We start from the raw sequence: 25,870 nt of genomic DNA on the forward strand, positions 1-25,870 counted from the left end.
TTTGTATTCATTGGAGAGAATCATGCTGTCACTCAGCTTTCTCCTTCGGATTGTTGGACTGAATGTCCAACAATTTATGCTTACCTCCTGAACCTCTTCTTTATCAATGGTATTTAGCCTACACAATGAAATCTAGCTTTCTTTTATTTTATGTGTGCTTCACATTTACTGTGCCTCCATATGATATGATTGCATGGAAAAGTTTCGGGATGCACTATTTATTGGATTTATTTTTGAAAAAGAAGAGGTAATGGCTATACTAAGTATATTTCGCTGTAGATATGGTTTTTGGAATATTTTCTTGATGAGCTATTTCTAAGATTTGTTCATAGATTTGAAGAGTAAGGGATGATGCAGAATATACTTTGTGCATGCATATTCACGATCAAAAGGAAAAAATATTTCGTCAGATTAAGAGTGTATGCTTCTTTCCATAAAGAAACTCAACAAGGCGAAAATTGAAACCACTTATCTTCACATCCAAACTTCCATAATGGATGTACTTGCACAAGAAAGTCAAAATTCCAAGCGCAAAAATCATTAAACACAAATCAACAAAAGACTTAAAATGTAAACTGTTCCACTTCCATAGAGGAAATTCTGTTTTTCACCCAGGACTGCAAAGGACATCAAATCAAGATATACCAACATTGACGTTCAAGATTATTGGCATTTGACCTTCAAACAGTACAATGTAAGATTAGCTAATTCATATCAGCATAGCAAATAGTACATATAATTCAAATCAACGCGAGACACTAAGACTAGAAATTCTAAGAGCGGAAAACTTAATATGGATTACACAGCATAGAAAACATGGGAAACATGAACTTCAAGGATCAGAAATCCACCTAATTAACTTTAACGAGTATCTTGTCCTAATTAACGAGTATCTTGCGCTGTTCAGATCTTCATTTTTCAATAATGACATACCAATATTTTCTTAAGGTTATTCAAGTAAATAAAAATATTCTATTCGATATACCTTGGGTAAATGAATAAAAACAGGAATCTCAACAGTAAATTGAATCTCAATGAGTCAACTAAATGCATAATTGGCGAACAACTGAACACAAAAGACACGAAAATACAGATTATTGGAAGTGGAAAATCTCGTAGTTGGTTTATCATGGTTTTATTATAAACACTTTCTGAGAATCTCCAAGTTACCCCAATTTTCCACTATGCAGAGTTAGTTTGACAAATCACAGCCCTCGCCTTTTCAAGTATGTCAACAGTCTTCACTGTTCAATACTTATTGGACATATAAATTCAGCAGTATGACAAGTTAAAAGGCTTCAACTTTTCAAAAACTTGGCAATTTTCAAAAACACATTTTTCACACCCTAAAATTCTACAATGTGACAGAAAAGGCATCAGCTTTCAACAGAGTAAATATTATTCCCAAGTTGATATTCCATCGACTTTAAAATTACATAATTAGAAAAGTCAGATATCACATTCTCGAGAAACATTTTTCAGTCTTCAAAGTTCCACAATTCAACAAATCCACCCTTGTCCACAACTTGGAAATTTGACAACTTAGACTTCAGATTTGGAAGAATCTTAGCAAATTTCGTGTTTCCAAATTTCTCAGACTTAAGAATTACATAGTTTGACATTTTTTTTTTTTTACAAGCTGACATTTCTCAGATTTTAAGCTTCTTTATTTTGACCACTCTAAGCTTTCACCTATTCAATTGTTCAATTTGACCAATTCTTTCAAGTGTACATTTCTCAGAATTAAAATTATACAATTCAAAGTGCACCTTTTCAAGAAAGCCAGCAAATTTGACTATTCCACGTCTCTCAGATTTTAAGATTCTACAATCTGACAAATCAAAGGCCTCACATTTTCAATAAATTTTGCAGTTTTTTTTTCAATGGGTTTTAAATTCAATTCATTCTTTTTTGATTCATTGTAGTGAACTTTATCAATTTATTGCTACTCAAAATTATAAACTTTATTTTTCTCACTAAATTTTCCCTTTGTTCATTTTTGTTTACTAATTTTGACTTTATTCTTTTGTGCTCACTAAAAGTAATAACCATTTATTTTTGTTTAGTAATTAATGATTCCTTTTTGTTCTCTAGCTTTCGCTTTATTAGTTTATACCTCATTTAAACTATATTATTTGTTTTTGCCAAGTAATTCTTTACCATATTTTTTTATTTAATATATCTTTTTTTTTGCTTACTTAAGTTATGAACTATTCTGTTTATACTTCATCGCATTTCTTATTGATTTTTATATTCACTGATTTTTATTATGTTTTTTGATCTTTAAAATTAAAAACGATTTGGTTGTTTGTTTGTTAACAAAACATTATGATTTTATTTCTAGTATACCTAATAATTTTACTATGCAGCTTATCTGCTGTTTTCTCCGACATAAGAAATTCAAGACGTTAAGGGTCCAAATATATAAACAGATTTATCCCTGGGATTTAAAAATTGTTTGAAGTCGTTGGAAAGAATCATGCAATTTTAAAAGGAAAGTAGCTCAAGCAATTGTTTGTTATTGGGTATTTAATTATTACTCTGAGATGCTGTTGTGGATTCTGGTAACAACAGAAGAAGCCGCTAGACGGGGCGCGGGTCACTGGACTTTCTCCTTCGGATCTTATATAGCTATGTTTTGCATGTCCAGTTGGATGCAGAATTTGTGCTCTTCTAGCTGACATTCCTTCGATTCTACAGATAAACGACTGGACTGAAGAAAGTAATTGCTTTGATCAGCTAATTGAATGAAATATGTCCAATAATTTATGCTTGCTTCCTGAACTTATCCTTTTGCCATGGTATCCAGCCTACGCAATGATATATAGCTTTCTTTCATTTATTGTCTGCTTCACATTTGCTCTACCTCTATGGATGTAGTTGTATCAGAAAGTTTTGGGAAGTGCTATTTGTATTCTTTGAAAAGAAGGCTAAGTGGTTATGTAGAGTATACTCCCTTATTGATATGGTTTTTGGGAAGTTCTGACTTGAGCTTTTGTGTAAGAGTTGTTCATAGATTTGAGGAGTAAGGGATGATGCAGAATTTATTTTGTGCATACTCACAGTCAAAAGGAACAATGTTTTATCAGATTAAAATTGGATGCTGCTTTCCAGCTAGGTCTATACTTACGCTTCATCTTACTACAATATATATTCTATACAATAAGTCAAAACTGAATGTTTAAAAGTAATTCAATAAGTGGAATTTCAGCAGTCACGTGTATGCTTAGACGTTATTTTATCTTACCATTATATAATAGATTTGGCTCCTATAGTACGTTGGGATAATTTGGTCAAGTTCGAGTTCCTTCAATATCGTTTTTTGTATTGCTAAATGACCTGCAATTGTATTTAATAAAAAGAGGAAATACTCTGTACGTTTTTATTGAGCTCAAAACAGAATTTTGACAAGAAGAAGAAGAGTAAGAAGGTCCTTCTGTTCTCTGCCAGGACTAAAGAGACGACAGGTAGATCAAAACAAAAGAACAATAAAAGGAGCTATCCCAGTTTCCACCAGATTAACCATTCCGTTAGATTAGGTTGGACTGGCTGACATGGTTTTGTAGTGAGCATTGTCAAGACTATTTGAGATCATCGTAACTATGTGAAACATGTACTTTTCCTTGTCCAAACTTTGTTTTATTCAATAATTTTTACTTCGCTTGGTTTCTACAACGCTGATGGTGAGTAAACCTGATATCGGTAGATATTTCGTCAAATGAACCATACAGTTTAATGTGGTTCAGTGAATTTCCTCAGGGTTGTTAAAGTCTTGATCATCGTAATTTTGGTAAAATTTAGCAACCTGAAGGCGTGCCTTATAATATGATATTTGGAATACAGTTTATGGTTAAGTATTTAAACTATAGGAACCAAGTATCATACCCCAAAATGCTTGGTTTTTCACTGGAACTAAGAACTAAGCATATAGCTGGGCGGTGCTGAGTCTATTGAGTGACACTTCTTTCAAAATATGGGATAATATCTTCATGATATAGGTTGGTTTTACTAGATACGCACTAATTTTTAGCATGCGGCATTTTGGAGTCTAAGATAGAAGTTAAGTTTTACCAGACATAAAATTAAAGCATGCCTGTTGAAATTTCTTCTAAATTTGTTTAAAAAATCACCTTTAACTGTGTCTTGCAATAACTTGATGTCCTCATCTCAATCACTCATTGTCACTTGCTGTATCTGTATTTGTTTGGATGGTACTCTAGCCAACTTAGACGGCCATTTCCTTTACCATTGTTTAGTAACGCACCTGTTCTAGTTCCCATGGATCGGGATTCGGTTATTTTGTTAAGGTTTTCAAAAACCTTCTAATAACTCGTTATTCAGTGCTCTTTGATTTTAAAATACTCTCGATTGAAATATTCTGTAAAAGGAACTACATATCTGAATTATTTCGATGAAGTCTACTCGCGGTAGTAATATGATGCCTCCTTTTGGCTTAAAACTATTGCTCAGATATATTTCCATGATAAGGTCGAAGCTGCATTATCACTTTAAGAGGCAATTACCTTTGGTAGCTCGTTGTGTTCTTGTGTGCCAAAGACCTCACTCCCTTATCTGAAAATAGGATCCATTCTGAGTATAAAATAGTACTCTAATTAAGAAAGGAGGCGTTTTTGCATCTCGCTTTTTTCATTATCGTCTAGTTCATTTTGTTGACTGATTATTTCGGACTGATATCAAATAACGTAATATTAACAGCGCTTTCGTTGAAACTGATATACTAGACTCGCATCTATTTGATTGGCAATAGTCGTTGTGCTTCGTGTATACTCTTCAAGCCATCAAAAGGATTTTGGCGTTGGTCCAATGCCCTAGGCTGTTGCGATCGTGAAATCATAACAGGAAACAGTCTTATATTCAAATATTCAAGACCGGTTCTTTGTCCAAGGTTTTAAATTTAAGCCTATAAAATTAGAGCAGTTTTTTACCGACCAGGAAGGTTACGGGGATGGATCAAAAAGATGTTGCTCGAACTACAATTGGTATATTCCACCTGGAAAAGATATATAGTCTTGTAACTTCACATAATTTTACATATACTTCAGAAGTATTTTACAGAAGAATATTACACTTGTTTTACTTCATTCACCACATTTCAACATCATTAAATTTGATCATAATCGCAACATTTTTGTTTTTATTTCAACATCATTAAACTCGATGATAATCGTAACGTATTTGTTTTACATCTTTCGCCGCATTTCAACATCATTAAATTCGATGACAATCGCAACTGCAATTAGTATAAAATACATGAAAAAGATATTTAGTTTTGTAGCTTCGCATAATTTTACGTACATTTCTTATGAATTTTACAGATGAATATAATATTTGTTTTACTTCATTAATCACATTTCAACATCATTAAATTCGATGACAATCGCAATTACGATTAGTATATACCAAATGAAAAAGATATTTAGTTTTGTAATTTCACATATTCTTACTTATATTTCTTGTGAATTTTACAATAGAATATTATGTTTGTTTTACTTCATTCACCGCATTTCAACATCATTAGATTCGATACACGCAACATATTTGTTTGTTTTTCAACATTATTAAGTTTAATGACAGTCGCAACTACAATTGGTATATGCCACCTGAAAAAGATTTAGTTTTGTAACTTTACATAAATTTACATACATTTCTTATGAATTTTACAGAAGAATTTATTATATTCATTTTACTTTATTCACTGCATTACAATTGAAAATCGTAACATATTTGTTTGCATTTCAACATTACTAAATTCGAGGACAATCGCATCATATTTGTTTTAATTCTTTCTCCGCATTTCAACATCATCAAATTCGATGACAATTGCAACTACAATTTATATATACCAACTGAAAAAGATATTTAGTTTTGTAGTTGCACATATTCTTACATATATTTCTTATGAATTTTATAGAATAATATTATGTTTGTTTTTCAACATTGTTAAATTCGATGGCAATCGCAACTACAATTGCTATATGCCACCTGAAAAAGATATTTAGTTTTGTTACTTCCCATAATTTTACATTTCTTATGAATTTTAGAGAAGAATATTATATTTGTTTTACTTTATTCACCGCATTACAATATCATTAAGTTCGGTGACAATCGCAATTTATTTTCAATGGATTAATCTAGTCGTTCTTGTGCGTCTTCGCAAAGAAAATATCACATTAACGTACCAATTAGCTTTTTGCAATCTTCGTCGTTCTCTTTTTTCGAAACTTCGCATATTTTGTATGAGGTAGATTCGCTTAAGGCTGTTGCTAAACGGGTTTCTTCACAGGTTCAGCTTTCTTAAACATCCTGTCTTAAAGAACACTCGAAATAAAATTCGATCGCTTGATTGGGTATGTGACGACTGTCAGAGCTACATATGTCCAAGGAAATAAGGAACAATCCTGGTTTATATTTTTAAAATCTAGATGGCCACCATAGGAATTGTGGCTGAAAACCAACAAAGAATATGCTAAAAGCACATAGCTCTAGCTAAAGGTGTACATCTTAATTATTGGCAAAAAGCATTGTCCTATTTAACAGACAAATTTTTTTGATTTGTTCTCAAGGCCGTATGCAGAATTTTTTTTGGGGGGGGGAGTTTTATACAGATTTTTTTGGGGGGTACATAAAAAATCCATAAAATTATTTTTATAATCATTTTTGTTTCGTTTTTACAAGTCAGGCAAATATGTCGGGGTGTTCCAACCCCCTCCCCCTGGGTTTGGCCTCGTCTGTGCTCATGTTCAACATAGTAGCACTCACGCAAATGTGATACGTCTCTAAAAACTTTATATTTTGTCGCAATCAAATTTTTTTAGAATTCGGGGTTTTTTGTGCACGAATAGACTTAGTATGGGCCTATAAAACAAATAAAGTTTTATTTTGATGTCCTTGGAACTTGAAGAATTGGCAAGGGTCCTTCATTATTTAGTAAATCTTCAGTAATTCTGTGTAATGTATGGAAACTTTAATTATTTTATCAGTCATCAAACTTAAATTATTTAATATTTTTATTTAATATAATTACAATTAGTAATTTTATTGAGCTTATTTCATCTAATTGGCCAAGTAGTTAAGCCAAGTATCGAAACATTTCTGGTGATGTACATACACATTTCAGTATTTGACATTTGTAGAAATAAACATGAACAGATAAATACCCTACGGCTAGTCCAGACCAAAATTATTGAAAGTAAAAGCAAAGAGATAGAAGTAAAATAACTAGAATGCAGAGTTAATCACGGAATCTGAATTGACCCTGTCGAAGGCAAAGAATCAGGAGACGGGTATCTGCGCTACGCGGACCATTAGTCCGCCTGCGAGCAAATATCAAGTTTAGGAGCTAATGACCGAATTGAAGGATGATGTAAATAGGTTCCAAAATTTAAATGATTCAGCTTATAATTTTGTTTGGTGGCTGGTTGCTATGGTTGTTTGTTGGGCGGATGTGCATCATAGAATGAAACGTGTTATTTGTCAGTGGACGGCCTTGTCAGGCACACACTCAGGTTTTTTTGGAGTAAGTGGCATTAGTGTAAAAAAAATGGGGGGAGGAGTAAATAAAAAACAAGTTTATTTTATATATTGAATAACAAGAACCCTGAAATGAAGAAGATTTAGGATCTGCGTATGGGACCCTCCCCTATCCCCCTTGTGACGTCCTATTTGCTCACGTTTCCTTTTTCTTTTTGCTTTGTCTGTATGTTTTTTTCTTATTTTGACTATACTCTGTGCCAAATTTTGGTCTCGGGCACTCCCTTGTTGGACGTATAGCCGTCTTCAGCCTTTAAACATGTAATTTGGTGATTTTTGGCATTATAAACCAATGTTATCAATTCTTAAGGTTGGTTCAACATAGCAAACTCTTTAGTTTGAATTTATCAAACTTTTTAGGCAGTGTTACTTCGCAATTCTTTGTTACTTAAAAAAAAACTCACATCCAACAATATTTTTTGTGGCTACATGTCCGAAGGAAATCCTCCTCCCCCTTCTATACGTTTCAATTCCCTTTTGTTATTTTTTTATCTAATATCACCCATTTTTGCAATGGATCTGCAAGTGGTCTTGTAGGTTGCAAGAGAGGCTTTTTTTTTGCAATTAAAAACATAGGCCTAGCTGTAAATTTACCTTTGGGGAGGCTCGTGCCCTGTTTTTTTTTAAGTACGGATATTGGTAATAGCGTAATAGTGATTTTTGTTTGAAAAGGAGGGATGGGAAGTAGTAAGAACATACAAAAACGCATCAGCAATTCGTCTATATGCACTTTTGCTAAGTTTTTACGAGTTGCGCATAAAAGATTATTTCATTAGCATTCACCAAACTTCACTTCTTTAGTGAGTACTATATATATGGATGTACCAAAATTTGTTTATACTCATTTTGGTTACGTTTTACACGTCGAAAAAAATTATTCGGGGACAGCTCAAACCCCCTACGCCCCTGGGTACGGCCTTGTACACGACCCTTCATCAAGTGGTTTATTCATGTTGCATCTACGTTCAGCGTTATGTAGTGAAGAGCAATGTGTCTTCCATGGAATATTCAAACTGCTTATTCCTAATCGTTCTGCTTCGATTTTTTTGCTTAATCAAATTTCCGAGATCTTCGAGTGCACTGACATGAGTCATAAATTATTAAATTTTAGGCCTGAATTGCTCAATGATGATGACTCCTTTTTCTAAGCTTTTACCCATGAAAAAGTTGTGTTGAGACAACTATGGTTAAACACATACTGTTTTATCAGGGTAAATGAACAAGTGCCGTGAACAGTTCTTAGGGAAGTAGAATTTTTTGCTCCAAGTGTTGCACTGTCCCTCAGTATAGTTATAAAATAAACTATAAAATAACCATAAAATAAACGGTTTTTTTAGAGGTTGGTAAAAGCTGTCTGGAAGTTAAATATGCAGGGGGATAGTTCCATTTTTTTTTTGATAAGCTAGTTAAGGGGCTTTTCATTTGCAAAGCCTATTTATGTTACTTGGCATGTTTCTGTTTGGTACTTGTGTATTATTCAAAACACACCCTAATAAATGAAATTAGGTTCTTTCGTGAAACAAACTACGATGCAGGTACATTTTATCAGAAAATCCGGTTTCATAGCCACAAAGACAAAACTCAATTTAGTTTCTTACGCATAGTGATAGAAGATAGTGTCTGATCACGGATTTTGAAATGAAGATTTGGGATTTGCCAAAGACTGAAAAAGAGGCAATTATATTTTTCCAGGCTAAGTGGTTGTTACCTGCAACAAAACAGTGTGTCAATGGACACAACATGACTTTATACTCTTACGAGAAGGCACATTTTTCGGAATGTAATAATAGACCGTGTTTGAAAAAAGTTTGGACTAAATATTTGCACATTAGGGGGGTGGGTTGCACTATATCGAAGACCTAACTTAACCACCTATACATACAAAATATTTAATTAAAGTGTACCTGCATCATAGTTTGTTTCACTAAATAACCTAACTTCCTTTAATGAGTGTGTTCTGAATAATACACAAGTACCGTTTGTTTCTTCAAGGTTATATTTGTTTATGTATTTGTATTTAAATCAATTAAATCAGAATGACTTAATCTAATCTTTCAAAATAACAATTAGCTATCTATACATGTAAATTTGTTCGGTTGTTCTTGAGATACACGTCTCTTCGTCAGAGAATGTCCAGACTGACACGTCAGTCACTTCTTGTTGCATTTATGATCAACGTTGACTTGTATATGGAATGGAATCCATCAACATTAGTGATGGTATCACTCTTTCGATATATTAGTAAAAGCCAATGACTATTTGGAATATTAACCTCCTGTTTGCTCTAGACCTTCTGCTCGGATTTTTTTTTATAGCACTTGATATCTACCAAGTGACCTATAGAAATCACAAACTCATTAGGTCTGTCTGTCCAGCTTTTGCTAGTTTAGGCACTTCCAGGTAAGCTAGGACGAAGAAATTTGGCAGGCGTATCAGGAACCAGACCAAATTAAATAAGAAATTATCGTTCCCCCGATTCGACCATCTGGGGGGAGTGGGGGGACGGTTAAATCGGAAAAATTAGAAAAAATGAGGACCTAAAATTTTGGAAAACGCTTAGATTGGAGGGATCGTGATGAAACTTGGTGGAGAAAATAATCAGAAGTCCTGGATACGTAATTGACATAACCGAAACGGATTCGCCATATTTGGGGGAGCTGGGAGTAGGGTGATCCTGAAAAATTAGAAAAAATGAGGTATTTTAACTTACGAAGGAGTGATCGGATCTAAATGAAATTTCATATTTAAAAGGACTTCGTAACTCAGATCTCTTATTTGAAGTTCTTACCGGATCTAGCGTCATTTGGGAGGAGGGATGGGGAACCGTAAATATTGGAAAACGTTTAAAGCAGAGAGATCAGGATGAAACTTCGTTGGAAGAATAAGCACAAGTCCAAGATACGTGACTGACATAACCGGATCCGCTCTCTTTGGTGGAGTTGGGGGGGGACTAACTCGAAAAAAATAGAAAAATGAGGTATTTGTAACTTACGAAAGGGTGATCAGATCTCAATGATATTTGATATTTAGAAGGATCTTCTGCTATAGAGCTCTTATTTCAAATCCCGACCAGATCTGGTGACATTTGGGGAGTTGTAGGGGAAAACCGGAATTCGTGAAAATTGGAATGGATCCGCTACATAACCGGAATGGATCCGCTCTCTTTGGGGGAGTTGGAGGGAGGGTTAATTTTGAAAAATTGGAAAAAATGAGGTAATTTTAACTTACGAAGGAGTGCTCGGATCTTAATGAAATTTCATATTTTGAAGGACCTCACAACTCAGATCTCTTATTTTAAATCCTGATCGGATCCAGTGTCATTGGGGGGAGTTGGGAGGGGGCGGAAATCTTGGAAAAGGCTTAGAGTGGAGAGATTAGGATGAAACTTGGTGGGAAGAATTAGCAGAAGTCCAAGATACAGGATTGACATAACTGGACCGGATCCGCTATCTTTGGGGGATGTTTGGAAAAATAGAAAAAATGAGGTATTTTTAACTTACGAACGGGTGATCAGATCCAAATGAAATTTGATATTTAGATGGATCTTGTGCTTCAAAGCTCTTAATTTAAATCCCAACACAGTTAGATATCAGGATGAAACTCGATATGAACAATAATCACAAGTTCTAGATACGTGATTGACACAATTAGAACGGATCCACTCTCTTTGGGGGGTTAAGGGGGGGGTGTGAATTCGGAAAAATTAGAAAAACTGAGGTATTTGCAACTTAAGAACGGGTGACCGGATGTTAATGAAATTTGACATTTCTAAGGAACTCATGTCTCAGAGCTCTTATTTTTAAATCCTGACCAGATATGGTGACACTGGGTGGAGTTGGAGGGAAAACCGGAAATCTCGGAAAACGCTTAGAGTGGAGAGATCGGGATGAAACTTGGTGGGTAGAATAAGCAAATGTCGTAGATACGTAATTGACGTAACCGGAATGGATCAGCTCTCTTTGGGGAGTTAGGGGGTCCACTGCTTTGGCGAGTTTGGTGCTTCTGGACGGACTAGGACGTTTAAAATTGGTAGGCTTGTCAGCGACCTGCACAAATTGATTTGATAAAGTCGTTTTCCCAAATTCGACCATCTGGAGAGCTGAAGCGAGAGGGAAAATTAGAAAATATGAGGTATTTTGAACTTACGTGTGGGTGATCGGATGTTAATGAATCTGATTACCCTTTTAAATCAATCTATTGATTCTTATAATTTTGCTAGAGCTCATGCTATATGAGCTCTTGGCTCTTCCGATCTCGTCACAAGTGCCATATGAGCTCTTAGCTCTTGTTTTTCTTAATCGAAGTGCCAAGTTATAGAAAAGTGGTTAAACTGAACTTTTTATTGCTTAACGACACTTGGTAAAGAAGATCTTCATTATACTCTCATAAAATTTTTTAGACAACTGATCAGAGTTGACTTAACTTGGATTTTCTGAAAGCCGCCTAAGAAGTAAGATCGAAGTTCCCAGCCTTTCTTATACAGTTTTCTTTTGTATTGTCAAAAGGTGTGAGATCTTAGCCCGTAAATTGGCCAGTGACATTTTAGTCAATTGCAATGAATAATTCATGGCCACACACTTTTTAAAATCAAAAACTTAGATTGTTTATTACAAATATTTATGTCGATAAACTTTGCCGCTAATCACGTTTTTGTCTTGCAAGCCATCTAAAGGAAAATGTTTTCTTGCGCTTAAGTTCCAAATCTTATTTAGCCAATTGATCTTAAATGTATGCCGAAGAAATGAAATGTACATACGAATAAATTAATCATATATTTATTGTAGATTATTCTGATGTAACAACGCTGCTTTCTTCAAATGCGTTGACATTGAAATGCATATAATGAGTTTTCTTGCGCTTAAGTTTCGAGTCTTGTTTAGTCAATTGATCTTAAACGCATGCAGAAGAAATGCAATGAAAATAAGGATAAATTAATCAATATTATTTTTAGATTGTTCTAATGTAACAACGTTGGTTTCTTCAAATTCATTGATATTGAAAGAAAACGCATTTAATGGATTTTCTTGCGCTTAACTTTCAAGTCTTATTTAGCCAATTGATCTTAAATACATGCAGATGAAATGCAATGACAACAAAGGATAAACTGATCAATATTTGTTGTAGATTATTCTAATTAACAATGTTGCTATCTTCAAGTGAAATAAGGTCGATGTTTAGTTTTATCAATATTAAAACAGGAAAACACGGGGTGTTGGGGGAGCAGCAGAACACTCAGCTGTAAATTTATATCCATGTTAAGGTTGGTTTCATTGCTCAACGTGATGTCTATTAGTTTAGGTGGCACCGATAGATATTTTTGTCTGTTTGTAAGTTTTATGTCATATAAACTAATTTATGCTCATTTCAAATTGTAAATTTGGTGGTTAAATTTCGTGGAATAACTGTGTAATTGTTTCAGTTAATCAAAGACAAAATTATTTGGGAAAAAGAGGGCTCACTTACTAACCAAAAGTGGTCGGTGGGTAGGTTCTTGATTGCGCCATTTTTACGTGTCGAGCCTGCTGCGGTGTAACATAGCATTTCAAGGCGGTTATTTCATCAGCGAGGTACATGACGAGGTACATAACAGCGAAGTACATAAGATGATTTATTTCGGTGGAGGGGTGGCTAAACTTAAGGAATGTCCCCAAAATAGGTCGTTTATATGCAAAAAATGAGCTAAGAGGTCATATGGCACTTGTGACGAGATCGGAAGAGCCATTAGCTCATATGGCATGAGCTCTAGTAAAATTATAAGAATCAACAGATTGATTTAAAAGGAAAATAAGAGGCTTAATGCCGGTCCGGATTTAAAATAAGAGCTCTGAGACACGAGGTCCTTCTAAATATCAAATTTCATTAAGATCCAATCACCAACTCGTAAGTTAAAAATACCTCATTTTTCTAATTTTCCTCTCCTTTCAGCCCCCCAGATGGTCGAATCGGGGAAAATAACTTTATCCGGTCAATTTGTGCAGGTCCCTGACACGCCTACCAATTGACGTTGTCCTAGCATGTCCAGAAGCACCGAACTCACCAAAGCACTGGACCTCCCCCTAACTCCCACAAAAAAGGGGATTCAGTCTGGTTACGTCAATCACGTATTTACGATATTTGTTTATTCTACCCACCAAGTTTCATCTCGATATCTCCACTCTAAGCGTTTTCCAAGATTTTCAGTGTCCCCCTCCGACTCCGCCCAATGTCCCCAGATCTGGTCGGGCTTTAAAATAAGACCTCTGAGACATGAGTTCTTTCTAATTTCAAATTTCATTAAGATCCAAATTTCATCTTAAGTTAAAAATACCTCAATTTTTCTCATATTTCCGAATTAAACCCCCCCCCCCTCAACTCGCCCAAAAAGAGCGGATTCAGTCCGATTATGTCAATCATGTATCTAGGACTTGTGCTTATTCTTCCCACCAAGTTTCATCCCGTTCTCTCCACTAAGTGTTTTCCAAAATTTCCCGTTTCCCCATCCAACTCCCCCAGCATCACCGGATACGTTCGGGATTCAAAATAAAAGCTCTTAGAAGCGAGGTCCTTCTAAATTCCAAATTTCATTAAGATCCGATCACCCATTCGTAAGTTAAAAATACCCCTAATTTTTCTTAAATTTTTCCTCCTCCAGCCCCCCAGACGTTTGAATCGAGGCAACGACTCTTATGAAGTTAATTTGTGCAGGTCCCTGACACGCCTACCAATTTTCATCGTCCTAGGACGTCCAGAAGCACCGAACTCGCCAAACAACTGGAAATCCCCCCAAAGAGAGCGGGTCTGTTCCAATTATGTCAATCACGTATCTAGAACTTGTGCTTATTCTTCCCATGAAGTTTCATCCCGATCTCTCCACTCTAAGCATTTTCCGAGATTTCCGGTTTCCAAGATCTCTGTTTCCCTCCTCCAACCCCCTATGTCCCCAGATCCGATTCAAACTGAAAGTGGAGCATCTGAGATGTATGATCTTTCTATATATCAAGTTTCATTAAGATCACCCATTCTTAAGATAAAGACACCTCAATTTTCACGTTTTCCAAGATTTCCGGTTTTCCCCTTCAACTCCCCTAATGTCACTGGATGGGGTTGGGATATAAAATGAAAAGCTCTAAAGCACAAGGTCCTTCTAAATATCAAATTTCATTAAGATCTGATCACCCGTTCGTAAGTTGAAAATACCTCATTTTTTCTAATTTTTCTGAATTACTCCCCCAAAGAGAGCGGATCTAGTCCGGTGATGTCTGTCACGTATCTTGGACTTGTGCTTATTCTTCCCACCAAGTTTCATCCTGATCATTCCGTTTTCAGCGTTTTCCAAGATTTCCGGTCCTCCCCCCACCTCTCCCCAATGACACTGGATCCAGTCTGGATTTAAAATAAGAGCTCTGAGACACGATATCAATCTAAATAATAAATTTCATTAAGATCCGATCATCCGTTCGTAGGTTAAAAATACTTATTTTTTCTGATTTTTCCGAATTAATTGTCCCCCACTCCCCTCCCCCCAGATGGTCGAATCGGGGAAACGACTATTTCAAATTTAATCTGGTCTTGTCCCTGATACGCCTGCCAAATGTCATCGTCCTAGCTTATCTGGAAGTGCCTAAACTAGCAAAACCGGACTAGACAAACCAAGAGACACAGACCGACTGAATTTGGGATCGCTATATGTCACTTGGTTAATACCAAGTGCCATAAAAAGTAAACAATTCTTTGGAAGTAGTTATGGCCCGTGTTGACTTCGGGTGAAGTACCTAAAGTGAAGCGGAGTTGCTCATAGAAGTTGAAATGTTCATAAATAAGGTCTTTGAAGAAAACTAGGCTTGTCATTCATTCTTGAACTCAGGTTCTCAGGCCGCTTTTGCAATTCGTCTCTGCTGTCCAGAAATGGGAAATGTTGGCTGTACATTTTTTAGGGATTTAAGTTTGATTTTTAAAATTTTGTTGTGGAAAACCTAAACTTCAACATACAGAGGAGCGGCCGAAGGTGGCACTCTCCCCGGAATTCGCTGACTTTTATTGTCTGTATGCGCTATACCTAATCAGTTTCTGAACCAATTTTCTTTGAGTTCCTCAATGTGAATCTACAATGCAAGATCTCCAATTCAAATAACAAATTTACTATCCTGCATATAGGAAGATACTGGGGAAAGGGTCAGACTTGTGTCAGAACTTCTCCTTCTCTCCTCCTTTTCCCCCTTGTTGTAAAAAGAAGGAAAATTTATTTTTTGCATGGGTAACACTAGTATGTACTCTGTTCTCCTTCTTCAGTGGCAGTGGGGCGCTGGAACATCATAGAGAGATGCTTAAGGGCTCATTTGAAAGGAAATTACTATATCCAGTGTCTTTAATAATGAAAGAAACATAATTTTTAAAATAAAGAATATTTTTGACAAAAACTGTATCTTAAACTGTATCTTTGTCTATAATCAAGATAATGTCATATTAGATATTTCATACCTAGGTGAATCTGCTGCTTGGTTACCTGGTGAGCAAAATTTAAGTTTTGCCCGTATTCCTGGCTTGAGGGGAGGCAAAAATTCATGTTCTATTTAAATACATCAAGAAGCAAGTAGAGGAAGGTGAGTGTGAAAAAAAAATCGAAAATAGCCTACATGTGTGTAAAAGTAATCGTTCGATTTCAGTGGACATACCATCCCCTTTCCTACGTACTTTATGTGAAACTTAACTTTATACGAATTGATTAGTTTCTAGAATTTAAGAATTCAATAGCTTACCACCATGCACCTCCCCCACTGCCCTGTGTGTGCACCTATTCTAAAATCTATTAGGATGTATTGTTCTACACTATGATGCTCATTACTGCACCCAGCGTTCCGAATAGCAACAACCATGCACCATCTAAGATATGCTCGATTTGTTGCCGACGACGATTCGAGCACCCATTCTGAAATTATAGCAAATTGAAGAGTATTGAGTGTGCTAATCATACATCCAAATCCTTTTTGCAAATACGTGCAAAAACAGACTATATAAGAAGCAGCATGAAAATGCCGAATGCAGAAGATTTCTTAGTGCCGCAATAATAAAGAAAATGTTTTTTTTTGCCAGAAATGCAATTGCATGTGCCACCACTGAGAAAAAAAGTGTCAAGGAACTCAGCAGTGCGCTGAAGGTGATTCCTTTTGCATTTTTTTGGTGACCATAGATTTTGTCCCTCATGCTGCTCACTCTCTCCGAATGTTTTACAGGCTAATCCTGAGTACCCCCCCCCCTAGAAACATCTTTCTCAGCCATGTGTATTCAGCCTTTGATACTTTGACAAGGAGGGCTTGTCCACTGATTGGGAATAACACATGTAACCTTTCAGAATATTTTCTGACCATAATTGCCAGGCTTATTGATGTTAAAACATCATGGTTAGCCAAAGTGCGCCATATACCACCCGTATTAAAGCAACAGAAATCCGATTCAGCCTAAGAAAGGTCACTCAGCTCGTCTTGAAATTTTTCGAAGAAGTGTAGGACCTACACTAAGTAGGCAGTTGAAAAAGCTTGTACAGTAGCGGGTCATCACTGCTGCTCGACGGAAATAACTGTTGACTAGAAAGTGCCTTTTCACTAATACTTCCACAAAACTCTTCGAAAGGAACCAGGAAGCCAACTGGAGCAGATCGAAACTACGGCTCGAACGCAAGCGCTCCCGATCTTGATTGTGATGCACTTGAAAATTCAAAAATAGATTTCTTGACCCGTCTCCAATGCACCAAACCCGGAATCCTCAGTATCGTAAAAGCCACTAGGCTTTAGGGAAATTCTATTGATAATATTTGGATAGAATACAGAAGAAATAGAATTACCGCTTCCGTAGCTGGTGCTCTTTGTGAAAGGTGGTTGAAGACTGTAGATCCATTAGTAACTCCTTCAATTGTTTTAAAATGAGACCCAACTTTCAATTTGGCTCCTTTTATGAGTTTCTTTTAGAATTACCCTTTAGTCATTTTCGGAAGAATGTTTTGTTTTCGATGACTAAGTCGATATATCTAATATGATTTGCAATGGAAGAAATAGAAAGACCAATTAATGTGAAATCTAGTCCAAATAAACAGTAGAGTGGCAATCCGTGTATTATTCTTGAAACCTCTGTTTTTAATGACTTCGAGAGAAATTACACACTGAAAGTACTAACTTTAACACCTAGAAAATTAAGGTTAGTAAATGTGTTCAGTTTCTGGAACACATAATATGAGTGGACTAAAGGTTTACAACACAATGTAACTACGTAAACCGGAAATATATGTGGTACCAAGCCAATGCAGCACTCAGGCTATTAATTACAACCCACATTGATCTTTTATAAAAGTACGATCCGAAATCCACTGATGTCCATATCATTTGATACAAGCAGCCATATTTCTAAATCACCAGTCTCGAATTGTTTCTAGAATAAAAAAAATTTTTTATGGAAAATGGATTAGTGTAATCTTTTCACTTTCATTGGTAATATTGATGGTCCCAATTAAATGATGCAGTACATGACTTGTTTCGTGGCCTTTTTCTGAATCTAAACATATTATTGTGTTGTAAGCCCAGGGACTGAAGATATCTGAATTGTCGCCCAGGCTTAACTTTTTCAAAGATCTTGAAAATAATGGTGTGATTCATATTGGTTCCCAGCTAGTCGGTTTTTGTTTATTTCTGTCCTGTTCCAGTTGTCTCTTGCCTGCTTTAGATCATCCGAAAATCGATCATTATCCACTGAAAGATTAATCGCAAATAAATTACAAAGTGATATATAGCATGGTACAGCTTAAGATCTTTAAGATTTAGGCCATAGACCCTGGCAGACTTCGAATTAATTATTTTAATAACTGTTTCAAGGTTGAATAAAGTACATGGCTCAATAACTATTGTCCTTCTACACCATCTTTTTTTAATGAAACCTTCACTCACGTTTACGTCTCTAGACTGAGGAAAATAATTTTTGACCAAGATCGCAATATTTGGAGAATTTTTTACTAATCTTATCTAAAACCCACTTTGGAAACCCCACCTCGGGGGCTAGAAAAGCCCCCCTCCCCCCTGTTAGGAAAAGCTGAAAATATGATGACAATATTGAGAACCTGTTGGAATAATGGTGAAGTTTGTAGATGAATACATACAAAACTTGTAAGCAATAATTTTTATGGCTCTGTGTATTTAAGTGACACAATAGTGACTGTTTCTGACATCTGATTTCCCTTTAATATGCTTCAATGGCTGAATACAGTGAATAATTGTGTATTGTTCAGTTTAGGTTAGTATTGTTTAAGTTGGCGCGCTTACATAATCTAAACTAAATTCCACCGAAACCAAATGTTGTTTTGGTAATGGATGGGGCTTCGGAAAAGGCCTAGAGTTAAATTGGGTATACCAATAACGATTTCATCTTTAGTGTATCATTTTGGAGATAACATAGTATTAAATATAAAACTATGATTTTAGGTATAAGTGAGACTGTTCCAGTTCATGTTGCTACCTTTTAACTTGACGTGGATTTGTCGTGTTGGTAATATGAATTTTCGCCAAGTCACTCAAATGGTTACACTTGGTGTCTTTTTATATCAATGCATTTGTATTGACCATACCAAAAGAAATACAAAGACTATGTAAGTCCGTATTGTCAAAAGTATGAAGTAAATGTTTTTTTTTTTATGTATGCTGGACGCAATTTCAATTTGAATGCCTAGACATGTTATTTGATACTTTTTGATGGAACGTCATTTTACTTCAGGTTGTTTTGTCAGGTTTAGATTTGAACTGTTATGTTTCCTTCAGGTTTGTCATGGCAGCATAACTCTTTCAATGTCCATTTTCACTGATTGAAACTAAACTAAGCATTGTAACTTAAAATAGTTATAAGAGCCTCAGTATATTGTTTTCTTTTTTATGAAAGTTTTAGAGCTAAGACCGATTTAATTTTGTTTTGTTAAATAATAAGCCTTGAGTAAAGTTGTCAGCATATTTTGGTAAATGTTTTGTAAATTAAAAATGTGTTCCCAGTGAAGTTTTCAAAAATTGTTTTACTAGTATTAATCATTTTATTTGGATTCTACTTGTTTGATGTGCTTTACTATCGTTGACAGCTTGTGATATTTCGTTTTAAGCCATAAATATTGTCCGATTTAACCCATTCAAGAGTAAACTACGCAATAATTAAACTGATTGTCTTTCACTTTTTATTAAGTTCTACAAGTTAAATCTTAGTTCTTTGGGCCAAAGTGAGACTGAAAACTGATTTCAAGCGGGTAGGACAAAATTGTTCAAAATTCAGTTTTGTTCTCAGAAAGTGTGGTGTTTAGTCGATTAGGATATAGCATAGTTGTTTTTTGCTAAGCAATAGAGGTTCGTTCTGAGTTCCCACATTGGTAATTGAAAAGTCAAGGGAAAACAACACTAGATTTGAACCCTAAATTTTATCCTTGATTTTCGTCTCTTACTAGGTTGCAGATACCCCTGTGACCACGATATACGATGAGAAGTGAGTACTGTTCTGTATGTGACGATTGTATCAGCGTAAATGTGAATACATACACAATCTAAATGTTCTCTACTGACCCTTCACAAGCAGCGCCTTATATCTTTACACGAGCAAAGATTATAACTTTTCTTATAACAGCTGCTAAATGGAATCAGAAGACCTAGGAACTGAAACAACTGTCAAAGTCATGATTGACAGTTTGACATGGTGAATAAATATTACTCATGCCATAGCTATTCTTAATCGTTCCGACCTGGGTTAATGTTTTCCTATTTATATCACATTTGCATGCAGTGATGGTTTAATTATTTAGCTACCGTGCAAGTTGACAGAAGAGGTTGGCTGAATTCAGCACAAAATGGTGGTAGTTTGACTGTATTTTTAGTAAAGTAAGTTTGTTTTTCCTTCGTATAGTCCAGAAGTAGTACCAATTTACAAATTTAAAAGACAAAAAATGAAATTGAATGTCAATATAACTAAATGTGGAAAAATTACATAAATAAGGTTTTTTTTCTTGTGAGAATTAGGTTAAGGGTGAATTGTATTTCCCATTTGGGGGGGGGACGTATGCGCCGACACTGTTTCGATGTCTAAAATTCGTTTAACCGAGCGAGGTTCGGTCACATGATACTTTTAATTATAAGACTAAGTCAATTCAACTTGACAAATTTTACAGTATTATTCGGAGTCTCCTATATTACTATTATATACATACTGTTAACAATCGTGCATCGTTCTTGAAAAGATTACGCCAATGACACTATTATATACATACTGTTAACAATCGTGTATCGTTCTTGAAAAGATTACGTCAATGACTTGTGTCAGCTTTTCACCATGTCCAAATATGGATCTTGACATCGATAAAATGAAAAACAAAAATACATCCTCCGGATGTATTTCCGGAAATGTGGACATTGTAAACGAGAGAAAATGATAGACACTCTCCTTATATCCACCCACTGTATCCTCAAGGCAATCAGCCAACATTTGTGACGAATGCTGGCAAGCCGTATCTATTACAGAGTTGCCGGGTGGGACGCACTTGGGCAATTGTTCATTCAGTACAGTTTCACTTTTATAGTGGCGTAATTTTAAACCAGACATCTGATAACACTGGTTTAGTAGTGTGTCTGTGCATTCGAAGTTCGTGGTAACGAACTGTAAGCAAGGATTAAGCGGCTCATTAGTAACCTAAGCTATAAGAAAGAGATTATTGATAACACTAGCTATCTCAAAAGAATCGAATTTTGATAGTTATTCAAAATATGTAAAACTCATCAAATGTAATGGTACCAAACAAAAGTTACTACCCTAGGAAAATTTGCCCAATTTTTGAAAAATGGAAGATACACCTCCAGAACATCAAGTAATCTTAATGAAAATCGCACCATTAGATTCAGCATACCAGAGAACCCCGTAGTTTTCAAGCTCTTGTGTACAAAAATTTGGAATTATGCTTGGAGGCAATTTATGTCCTGTGGTGGCGCAGTGGATTTGACCTTAGCTTGGTAATACGGGACCCAGAGATCGAATCATGCTGCAGGAATGCTCTGCAGGGCCGACGCAGGGACCTTAGTAGTCAAGAAGCGTCTTTAATTCTTAAATAATAATAATAACAAAGATAACGGATGCCTGTTTATTTGATTGTTTTTTTCAGAGGCAATCATATTGAACAAGTGATCGTTGCAGATCGGGAGAGGGCTCATTTGATTCGAAATCATAATATGTGACCAAAGATATTGGAGGGCAGCTGGCTCCACTTCCTCGTTCATTTTCCCCCAAAGTCACCTGATAAAAACTTTGAAATAGACAACTTTTTAGCACTGTCGAAAAATATAATAAATATGTCTTTGAGGATTAATTAACCCTACACATTACCCGGGGGAAGGGCTGCAAGTTATGAACTTTGTCCGTTGTTTAGATATAGTATTGGTTACTGAGAAGCGTAGACGTTTTCAGATAAGACTTCTGGTGAGGGGGTATTACATAGGAGGATTTTTTCATCGGGGAAGGGAATTTTATATGGAGGGTGGCAGTAGTAAGGCCTCATTAGTTTAAAGGACATACCCATCCCTTCGAATCCCGATCCCGACATTTAAATTCTTGAAGATGCAGGTGCATGTTACGTCACAGGGAATATTTTTTTCTATGCTTTATATGCTTTAAAAAACCTAAGGATGTAGGAGAAATTTTCAGGGGCTTCTTTACCCTAGTATTTCTTCGGTTTTACCTAATAGAGGTTTTTTTTAACAAAACCTTCAGGGGCTTCTTTACTCAACAAATTCCGTGGTTGTTACCTAGTAGAGTTTATGTGTTACGTAACAGGTTTTCCGTGTTACACAAGAGAAAAAAGCCAGAAAAAAACTTTTACGTAATAGTGTTTGTTATCTTTTAGTTGTTATGTAGTATGAGTTGTTAGAGCCCCAGGAAAAAGCTGTCACGTATTTGGATTTGTTTACTTTTGATTGTTACGTAACAGGGAATGTTAGAGTCCACTAGCCAAGGTCCAGAGGGTTTTATAAAGACATTTTTCTTCAGAAAATTTTTTTAAATACATTTTTTAAGATATTCTTCTTAAAGATGTTTCTAGACATCCCAAGACATTTCTTAAGATATGTTTTCTTCAAGACGCTTTTTCTTCATGTTTATTTAGTTTTCACTTATTAGTTTCTCTGATTCTTAAGAACCTACGAAGGCAAGGTGGAAAAAACCTTCCGGGTCCGCTAATGGGGACCTTCAAGACACCAAACCCTAACGAGCAATTCCGATGGGACCCCTAGCATCCAATTTCACTGGGGGGGGGGCTAGCATCGAATTTCATCAGGAGCCCTAACATAACCACCGGGGACCCTAGCAACCATTTCAACCGGGGCTCTACCAAATAATTTTGTCGGGGACCCTAACCTTATCACCGGGGACCCTAGCACCCAATTCCAACGGAGCCCCCCAGCAACCAAATCTATTGGGGGTCCTAGCCGTCTATTCCAAACGGGGCCATAGCATCTAATTTCACTTTTATGCGTAACCTAACCAACGGGACTCTAGCATCCAATTCAACCGGGCCTCTAGCAAGCGATTCTAACGGGGGGGGGGCCGAGCAACCAGTTTCACCGACAAGAAGTTGCAGGATTTCTTTGGTTGTTATGTAATAAGGGAATATTTACTTATGTTAAGGATGACACATTATAATTTCAGTTGTTTCTTCAGGCCCCGTGGGGAATCCTCGCGTTTAACTGTGGACTACACACACAGGGGTGTTACATAATACCTTTTTTAAGAGGTTTTTTCTTTCAATGCGTTCTCTCGTGGGACTTTTATATTCCAAAGATTTTATGTCTATTCGAAAGGGGCTTCCCCTCAATGGAACTGTGCCTTGGAAATCTGGACCATGAAAGCCATTCTATTATTATTATTATTCCGGAAATACTTTCTAACGGAAACGTTTCGAGTAATATGTGGTTTGCGTGTTTCCTAACCATTATCTCTGAACCGTGTAACTATCCAGTAAAGCTATTGATTTTTGCTATATTAGATGAACCTGCTTGTTATATTCTATTAATTTTCTAACATGACCTAGATAGGTTAAATTAAATAGCAGAAGTTACATAGTATTGGCTTTAGATATTTCATTACTTAAACAGTCCGATATATTCTGAGTCAATCATACTGAACATTATAATAACTATTGAAACCAAAAATTAAAATTGGCACGTTGACCTCATTTTTGTACTGAAGCTTGTGATTCCAAGATTGATCAAACCACCTGTCGTTCACCTTCAAAAGCCTGTTACTGTTAAAGTATAAAGGTTCCTCCGAACCAAATCAAATTTTGCTCGATTGCATCATTATCGCATGTAAATATTGGGCCATCCAACCTAACCCAGGATACCTGCAGCCAATATTCAGCTGCTCCTTACATTTTTTAAAGCCAGAGACACATGAGTGTGAATTACAACCCGACTGTTACCATATATTCCACTATAGTTATAGATCAGCATAACTGGATAGGTTTGGTTACATTAAGTTAACGACTTTTGTGTTAGTTTCATTTAGGCTAACATGGCCGGGCATGTTTACGTAATCTTATTATGTAACAACCAAAAGTAAATGGCTGAACTTGCCATTATTATTGAAAAAGGCTAAAAATTAAGTCTAAAAAATAAGTTTTTTTCAGCTAAAAGTAAGGAGCAATATTAAAAATTAAAACGAACAGAAATTATTATGTTTATGACGGGGTTGGCCTCTTGTCAATATCTCTTTCTCTGCACTAAAGTTTCTTTTAGTACCTTTAAAAGAGCTTTTTATTCTAATTAAACGGCCTTTGTTATTCAGAAGTCATTCTTAAAGGATTCGGAAAAATTCGATCTGTAGTGTAAAGAGCGAGGTATTGAAGAGGAGGCGACCCTCCTCATAGAAGTAATAATTTATGTTCGTTTTAAGTTCTAATGTTGCTCCTTACTTTTTTATTTAATTACCACTTGAATTGGTTTACGTTAGTTGCCGTATAAGGAACTTCTTCTAACCCGAGAAAATGCAGGACTATTCAGGGTAAGTGGCATCATATGAAAAAAGTGTGAAAGTATATACAGAGAACAAGAAGAAACCGTAATTTTGAAATGTGACACACCTTAGTACCCAATGTTTACAGTGAAGTACAGGTAATTGAAGTTGTTATTCGCCTATATGCCTGTAGCCTTTCGATTGGCAAATTGCCGGACAAGCATTTGTTGTTTTCTTTTAGTGATTACACCAAAGGAACTTAATAAAGCTGATATGTCTCTTACTTAATGGATACTCGAATTCCCTCTATATGTATCATTACGTATCAAAAAGGTATAAACAATCAAAGGAGCCATTCGACTTCGGGCTGCGGAGTTGAGGAGGAGAAGAGGGCCCGCTTTTCTTTTGTGGGAGCGTGATTCTCATACTTTTTTAATGTCATACGATTTTCATACGTATCATACAAAAATCATACGATTTTTTGGTAGGGGGTGGGGGGTTCAACTCTTATGGAAGAAATACCTGGAAAAGAAGGGAAAATTAAACATTTCGCAGGGAAAATTAAGTATTTGCATTTTTTTTTGGGAGGGGGTGAATTCCTCTCCTGCGTGCGTGCCTATGGTTGGTCATCATTATTTGCCATGGTGCTGTAAAAACTTGTGGAAATTACAAATAAAAAGTGCATGTTTTCGGTTTTTTACTTCATGCAGACCTATTTACACAAATAAAATTTTAATAATTGCTTGTAGCGAAGTGAACAATTTACTTTATATATATATTAAGTAAAAAAAACTAATTTTTTTTAGCTGAAAGTAAGGAGCGACATTAAAACTTAAAACGAACAGAAATTACTCCGTATATGAAATGAGTTGTCCCCTCCGCAATCCCTCGCTCTTTACGCTAAAGCTTTTAATTGTTTTAAAAAGTAGAATTGTGGCAAAGAGTCAAACTTTAGCGTAAAGAGCGAGGGATTGCGGAGGGGACAACTCTTTTCATATACGGAGTAATTTCTGTTCGTTTTAAGTTTTAATGTCGCTCCTTACTTTCAGCTAATAAAATTAGTTTTTTTTTTTATTTCATTTCTGAACGTTTTTGAATTAATGCATGTTTGGTTTTGGCTCTCCGCACATAAATTATTAAAATGGAATTTGTATATTAATTCTTTTTTTGGCTAAATGGCTTTCTCTTAGTTTTGATCAGACGATTTTGAGAAATAAGGGGTGGAGAAGGAGGCCTAGTTGCCCTCCAATTTTCCGGTTACTTAAAAAGGCAACTAGAACTTTTAATTTTTAACGAACGTTTTTATTAGTAAAAAATATACGTAACTTAAAAATTAACA

At 35.7% G+C, this 25,870-nt stretch overlaps 1 protein-coding gene and 1 long non-coding RNA gene across 5 annotated transcripts in view; one reads left to right on the forward strand and one right to left on the reverse strand.

The window, feature by feature from the left end:
• The window catches only part of LOC136024806 (uncharacterized), an 83,912-nt gene that overhangs the window by 7,656 nt on the left and 50,386 nt on the right, over positions 1-25,870 (forward strand). For 3 of the 4 annotated variants that reach the window (XR_010616926.1, XM_065700274.1, XM_065700273.1), the window contains exon 1: positions 7,349-7,537. The exons of the other annotated variant lie outside the window; for it this stretch is intronic. Coding sequence is in view for 2 of the 3 variants with exons in the window: in XM_065700274.1 (XP_065556346.1) it covers positions 7,364-7,537 (174 nt within the window). In the remaining variant the exon portion in view is untranslated. Of the gene's footprint in view, positions 1-7,348; positions 7,538-25,870 lie in introns of those variants that run through there. 4 annotated transcript variants of the gene reach the window in all.
• LOC136024808 (uncharacterized) lies at positions 3,369-7,270 on the reverse strand. Its single transcript, XR_010616927.1, has 2 exons — positions 7,179-7,270; positions 3,369-5,011 (listed from the first exon to the last, which is right to left on the reverse strand). It is a non-coding gene; the product is annotated as an uncharacterized LOC136024808 (long non-coding RNA).

The sequence above is a fragment of the Artemia franciscana genome, chromosome 3 (assembly GCF_032884065.1).
Source record: "Artemia franciscana chromosome 3, ASM3288406v1, whole genome shotgun sequence".
NCBI lineage: Eukaryota > Metazoa > Arthropoda > Branchiopoda > Anostraca > Artemiidae > Artemia > Artemia franciscana.